Raw genomic sequence first — 7,087 nt, forward strand, 5'->3', positions numbered from 1 at the left:
CTTCATATGTTATCAGTCTGTTAAAGATAGTATTATCAATAGCAGTACAATTTGTACTGTACATGACAAAATGTGGACACATTCAGACTATTAAACGTTTGCCTTAATACTGTTAATGCCAACACTGGCTGCCAAGCACTATTAATTTAACAGTGTAGTTCTCTTCCCATCATCCACCTGCTACTCATCTTAATACAGACCCAGGAGCAGCAATTTAGTCAAAGTTAGTGAACTTTACTTGCAGTAATTATCTGAGCTTTGCCTCAATCACAAACACTCTTGTTGCAGTTCAGCACCAAAACTGAGACCAGGACTTTTTGGCCAGCTGACCAGCTTCCTTAGTGACTCATGTTCTGAGACTGTGATTAGAATTGTCCTTGGTTGCCATAGAGACGATGACAAAAGGATGCAACTGTAATAAATACAATGGAAGAGTTAGGACCGTGGCACATTTCGCAGAGGGAAACATAACAAGACGATAGAAAATTACAGCAAGGTGATTTAAGGTGAACTATATCAGGATCTTCGCTCGACTTGTTGCAGAACAACACAGATTAGAAAACGAGCGAGGAAAAATCGAGACCCACCATGTTGAAATAAGAGCGGATCTTGACTCCTCTCGCCAGATCCCAAACGATGCAGTTCCCGTCGTGCCCAGCCGAGAAGAGGATCCTCGGGTCAAACGGATGAGGCTCAAGGACAAAAACCTCATCCTCATGACCCTGCCAAAGAAAAAAAAAAAAAAAAAAAAGAAACAGCTCCATTAAGGCACACCTGAGAGATGAACGCATGCAAAACGCTGGCTATAAACACAATTACAGGGAGAAGTAATATCCAAGGTTTTAGCTTGTTGCCATAAAACTAAAAGCAGTTTAACTGGAATCTAAAGCACACAGATTAGAGTTTTGTTTTTATATGGACTATTGTTAGTCAGTGTCCAACGCGCCACATCCATCAAACGCCATCTGGGAGACTGTTGTCACCAACAATAAAATAACAAGACGGGGAGGTCTATGGCAGGCAGTGTTGTGAAATTATGAGCTGGAGAACAAAGTAGGCCCTGGAGGATTCACCGACAACGGTGAAATGATGGCCGTGTTGAGCTACTACAGCATATTAACAGCCGTGGTGACAGAACGAAAACAACTCTCTTTTAATTCTAAGGTTTTACATTAAACTGAATAAAAAAGGTGCAACACTTCAGATCAGCTGCAAAGGACAGTGATGATTTGGGATTATTTTTTTCTTCTTCATTTTTATAATATTCTCAGAAACTATGTATGAAATATTAACCTTACATGAACTTTGATAACCAGATCTTATCTTTGAAAATAATGATGAAATTGGCTTCCGGTTTTCAGACTGCGTATCTGGAACTAAGTCAGATAGCCTTTATTTCATTACGTAAAACTTATCTAACGCTGCAGTGATCTTGAGAAATGCGCGGGGGGGGGGGGTATGTTTTTAAAGAAGTTTGTATTCAGCGCTCCCTTTATTTTGCAAGTTTTGCGATTATTTTTACATAATTCAGGTCAACCCAGTTTTAGAGTAGATCCAGTTCAACCTGAATTTAAAGTGGCTTAGACACATACCAGGTAGTAAATTTACCACTTTTTCAGTTTCTGACTGAATCTGCATTCAGTCAGTAAGTCAAAAACAAAAATACAGATGGATGTAACGTTAGAAATGCATGTACACATTATATATTTTTCTTCTCTAGTGGTATAATATGATATTTTTAATAACACCAAGTATTATTTTTCCTATGTTGTAAATTTGTCCAAATTGTACAGTCTCTTATTTTTAATTTGACCTATTTTCCAGAAAGTATTCAGTGTGTCTCTTTATTTACTTGAATGTGTTTTCTTGGTTTTTGTCTTTAATAAACTAGCAAAAAGTAAAAAAAAAAAAAAAAAGTTCCATAATTGTGTATTTGTGTGTAGAATATCCTATTTTATTCTAAAATCAAGGACAAAGTATGTCAAATTTAAAAACCCCTGTTAAAAACTTTGCATATATTAATAACTATTAGACTTTTGCTCTTTAGAAAGGAAGATAGGAAAATGTATGGATTTTTAAAAATACTTTTTCAACACCCAATTTCCACAAAAGAAAAAGACAAAAACTAATTCTGTACTTTTACAGCATTTTAAAGGTCTGAGGAGTCAAACTTAATGTCATCTGTCTAACAGCTACAGATTTACCAAAAGTATGCCAAGCAAGCGGTGGCGGAAAGCCGTAGAGAAAATTGGGACAACAATTTGAAAACGACGTGAGCGTCCAGAAACTAAATACACATTCAATTAGTTTCAAAGTTTAAACGTTCAGACGCCTCTTACCATCAGGACGTGGACCAGATTCCCGGTGATGGAGTTCCACACCTTGAGCGTCAGATTATTGGCGGCGGTGATCACAGTGCTGTCATGGCGATCCCACGCCACCATGGTAACCTTAAGCTTAGTGACCTTGTCTTCCAGTGGAGGAGGGTTGTATTTCCTGATGGGAAAATTTAAAAAAATGCAATAAGACCAACAGCAGGATATTTTAATAACTTCATCTGTCTTATTTTTTCCACTCTTTTATACAAAAAAAAAAAAAAGAAATGAAGCATTAAAGCTGACAGCAAATAGTTCTTATGTATGCAAAAAGCAATTAAATCTAGAGAACTGCTTTATAAGTTATCCATTTGACCCATTTTTATTTAAGTTCGATTTCTTTCACTTTTAGAATAAATGCCATTTTTTCAATCAAGAATATTTCCGGCTGCAGGATTTTGAATTTTTACACAAAAAGCGCAAAATGAAAAAAAAAATAAATAAATAACTTCATATAAAGACAATTTTTTCTTATTTTATCAGCTGATCAGTGATATATACTTTTAAATTTAGTCATTTTTTTAAATCAATACCATTAAAGAATAGTTAACTTCACTCAAGACTGAAATTGTATCTCGTTTTATGGAATATTTTTCAAACTGAAGGAATTTAAAACTTCAGCGAACATTTCTAAAATACTGGAGATGAACCAGGAAATCGTCCTTTCTGATCAGTAAAATAATAAATAAATCATAAGCTAAGCGCCACAGTGTTATGCTAACCACAACACTCTTCGGCGTGGAAGGTAATACTGCAAGAAGAAGACTAAAAGTTAGCTATTTTTAGTGTGGTGTTTAAAAGAAAGGGGCAGGGAAACAGATGTAAACAAAAACTACTTAAAACAAAAGATGTGAGCTTTGACAGTGTTGGTAGCCTTTTAGAAATCTCAGAGGAAAGATCTATGTTCCCTAAGGACTCCACACAGAGGCTGCTGGTTGTACTTAATGACAGCAACATCCCTAATTGTTAAAAAAAAAAAAAAGATGCTTGACAGTTTAAAATGGCAGCACTGAACCGTTTGGTCCTTCTTTAAAAAGTGTTTCAAACACTTCTTTTTAAAAAAAATAAAATAAAAAGAAAGGTCTGACAAAGATATTTTGTATTTCACTGATTTGTCTAATTATTGACATGTACTTAAATAAGTAATGCCCCCATTCTCTGTCTTTTTTTATGTATGTGGGTGTGTGGGGTTCGACTGTTAAAAAGGAAAAATAAATTCAATTCGAGTTACTGTATTTTGATGTACCTTGCTTTGTGCTTTCTTGAATAAAAATATATTTAAAAGAAAAAAAAGTATTCTGATGATTAATCAATTAATCATTTTTAAAAATCAGCACATTCTGCAGAAGACTCTCCAGTTAACGATTAGCCGATTACCAAATTAGTGGACGATTATTTCAAAAATCGATTCATCACAATTATCCCAATTAGTCATTTGAGCCCTATAATTATAAAAACTATTTGAGATTTTTTTATGACATGCTTAGACATATCTGCGGTTCATTCAGGCTGCAAGGGAGCAAGAGAGAGCAGGACGTTCCAGTAGGTAACAGTAAGGATGAGCGCTTTCAGTGTCATGGAAATCTAAAGGGTTCAGATGAGGATTCAGAGACCTTTGGGGAATACTGCCTTGTATTGTAAGTCGGTCTTTTTAAAGGACTGCATCAGTCTGTTTCACATTTAAATTAGTTGGGTCCAGAATAATAAAAACCTTCACTGTAAGCATCAGATAAAACAACAAAGAATGTTTCTACAAGTCATTTTTGGTTTTAGACTTCTCCTTTATAACGTCACTTCTGCATTCCAGAGTTGATCTACACTGCATCCTCATGAATTCAAGGAACCGATCGTAACGATTTCCCAGGAAATGTCATGTTTTTATTTTTATTAATTTTTTTTTTTTTTACTGAATTAAAAAATAAACAAGGAAGCAAATAGGGTTTTGCTCAAACCCCCAAAATTATTCGAAGCATTTTTGGCAGCCTTGCACACACACACACACACACACACACACACACACACACACACACACACACTTACCCAGGCAGTTTGGTCTGCATATCCAGCAGAATGCTCTTCCAGCCCTGAGGCTGCAGCTGCCAGATCCGAGCCGTACCATCCCTACTGCCACTCACAAACCTACAGCACATAAATACATACAAAGCACTGAGAAGGAGGACTAGTTCAGCTTTGCGTCACAAATCATTTTCCTTCATGCACAGAAATCGAATAAAACCTGAAATCTATTTTCTGTGCACCTTTGCATACTTATACATCTTTCTCCCTGCTTAGATTAGGGCGACTCGGAGGGGTGGGAATAACAGCTGAGCGTTTGTTGTTTGTGCGAACCCCATGCGGCCACGTTCAGCTCAACACAGCGCACACGGTGTGAAAGAATAACTGAGTTGGCTTGTGTGTGACACAGAGAGTGTGTAGCAGCGAGTATCAGGCATTAACTAAAGGTGGCGTATTCTGCTGACACAATCAAGACGCAGCACCCAGAGCTTCCTTTAAAAACAGCCCTTCAACAGCGCTGCATATCAAAACCTGATATTTTTACTGTGAGGCTCTGAGGCGGACAACTCACCTGTCACTGCAGTGGGAGAACTGGATGCTGTCAACTTTATCCTATGCAAAAATAATAATAATAAAAGAACTGTCAGAATGCACATTGTTTTTTTTTTTTTTTTCTGTTTCAAAATCAAAATCAATTACCACAGCTGTTAAAACTGCGTCCACCTACAGAAAAATTCATGTTTCTCAACAACAGAATGAAGTATTCAGACTCACGGTGTGGGACTCCAGCTCAGAGATCTTCTCTGGTTGACCCGACCCAAAGTAGTACACCCTAATGATGTGATCGGTGCTTCCTGTTGCGAGGAACATCCCGCCTGGACACCGAGGGAAAAGATTAGAGGAGAACTCCTACTCGTGATTTCTGAACCATTTGGAAGAAGGAGGTTTGTTTTTGTCAGTTTCAGTTTCTTTATTATTTTTTATTTTACATTGGTTGTTTTATTCCTAGCTGCACTGACTGAACAAATTAAAGTTGTGTTGTTTTTACATGTTTTACCAAGCTTGTGAAGCTACTGGTGTATTAGCTGTACTGGTGCAGAGTTATCAAATAAACTAGTAATTTGGTACGTTTACATCTGTGTTTAAACAAAGAAACATTTTTAGTCAATTCAGCGTTGGTTTTCTTTATCGGCCGATACTAAACATCAGGTATTTGTATCGGTATCGGAGGTGGAAGTTATAGATTCACACTTCAGTGTTGAAAATCGGTTTAGTCATTATTCATGTAGCACTTATTGCAGTTTTCATTCGGAAACTGTTGTTTGAGAAGCTAAACTGGTTGAATTACATTTTATTTATTTATCAGAGTAAAGGGACAGAGTATAAATGTGCAAACAATTTACAGTTGTAACATGATGAAACCTGAAGATGTTTTACTCTGAAAAGGATTAAATACGGCTGTTTCATTGGTCGTAAAGTATGATGATTCCATATTTCTATGTGCAGGTTCAGTTTTCAAACTAGGAACACTTGAGATGGATGACAAATAGATTAAGTGAAAGTTTAATTTCACACCGCAGCACACAGCTGCTGTAAAGCCAGTCTCGTTATTTAATTACGTCGCCTCTGACGGCTTGTTGTGTTCGTAATCAAAGCGAGGACAGTTCACCTGCGCTGAAGGAGGAGCAGATCATCTGGACGCCAGGTCTGGAGCGCTCCGTGAATTTACTGGGTCTCTGGCTGCACAGGCATCAAGAGAATGACTTAGAATGTGCAAAATAATATCAAACAAATGCTTCACTCGAAGGGCACGAACGGCACATCGGCAGGAAGGATGTGCACACTTCCAATTGTTTTCCCCTCACCCGAATTTGAGCGTGCGAGCGTCCCACTGCCAGAAGCAGATGGTTCCGTCAGCTCCAGTGGAGGACAGGTAGCGCTTCGAGCCGCTACAGAGAGGCGAAAACTGCAAAGAAAATCGATTACTGATGAGCATATATAACACTCAAGTGACCAAAAAGAAAAAAAATATATATACCTCTTAAGCTTTTTAAATTTTTTTGTAATAATCACAAAACTCAGGTGCATTTATAGGGAATTTATGTGGTAAACTAATATAAATTAGTGCACAAAATAATACAAGGGTTTCAATTATAAGTCTGCTAAAAATACTGGTTAATGGACTCTGAGTAAAGGAGTAAAGACCAAATCCTCCTGCTCCCCCTAAAGAAATGTTGAAATGTGTCATTTTCCTTCAACTTCCTATCTATGCACTGCATTGTGTTGGTCTATCCCATAAGATCCCACTGAAATGCACCAAAATTAGGTATTTACCACGAGTTTAATAAGTGTGAATACTTTAGTACGCCTGCTACATCTATAATGTGTGCAGAATGTTGTGGTAAAGTTGCATGTTTGAGCTATTACGAGAGTAGGATTAAAATAAACTGGTGCTCAGATAAAAAAAGACGAGTTCTGGCCACAAAGAAGAGCCAAAATATGGCCAGTTATTAAAAAAGACATGAGAGTATAAGCTCATTTGTAAAAACACAAAATCTTACCAAGTATTTTTGACCTAGTTTCTAGAGAAAATGTCTTAGTACACTTGAACTAAGACAAAACTAACTTAGTGACTTTCAGCAAGAAATAGTGTTTTAAATCAATAATTTCTTTAAAAAAAAAATAAAGGACTTTTC

General features: G+C 36.9%; 1 protein-coding gene across 2 annotated transcripts in view; it reads right to left on the reverse strand.

The window, feature by feature from the left end:
* The window catches only part of phip (PHIP subunit of CUL4-Ring ligase complex), a 50,982-nt gene that overhangs the window by 30,259 nt on the left and 13,636 nt on the right, over positions 1–7,087 (reverse strand). For both annotated transcript variants that reach the window (XM_015059487.1, XM_015059486.1), the window contains exons 9-15: positions 6,257–6,357; positions 6,061–6,131; positions 5,166–5,266; positions 4,963–5,003; positions 4,416–4,514; positions 2,340–2,496; positions 588–722 (exon numbers count right to left, since the gene is read on the reverse strand). In XM_015059487.1, the coding sequence (XP_014914973.1) occupies positions 588–722; positions 2,340–2,496; positions 4,416–4,514; positions 4,963–5,003; positions 5,166–5,266; positions 6,061–6,131; positions 6,257–6,357 (705 nt within the window). The remainder of the gene's footprint in view (positions 1–587; positions 723–2,339; positions 2,497–4,415; positions 4,515–4,962; positions 5,004–5,165; positions 5,267–6,060; positions 6,132–6,256; positions 6,358–7,087) is intronic.

Source organism: Poecilia latipinna, unplaced genomic scaffold (assembly GCF_001443285.1).
Source record: "Poecilia latipinna isolate Pla-1442-1.1 unplaced genomic scaffold, P_latipinna-1.0 Scaffold1631, whole genome shotgun sequence".
NCBI classification, from domain to species: Eukaryota; Metazoa; Chordata; class Actinopteri; order Cyprinodontiformes; family Poeciliidae; genus Poecilia; species Poecilia latipinna.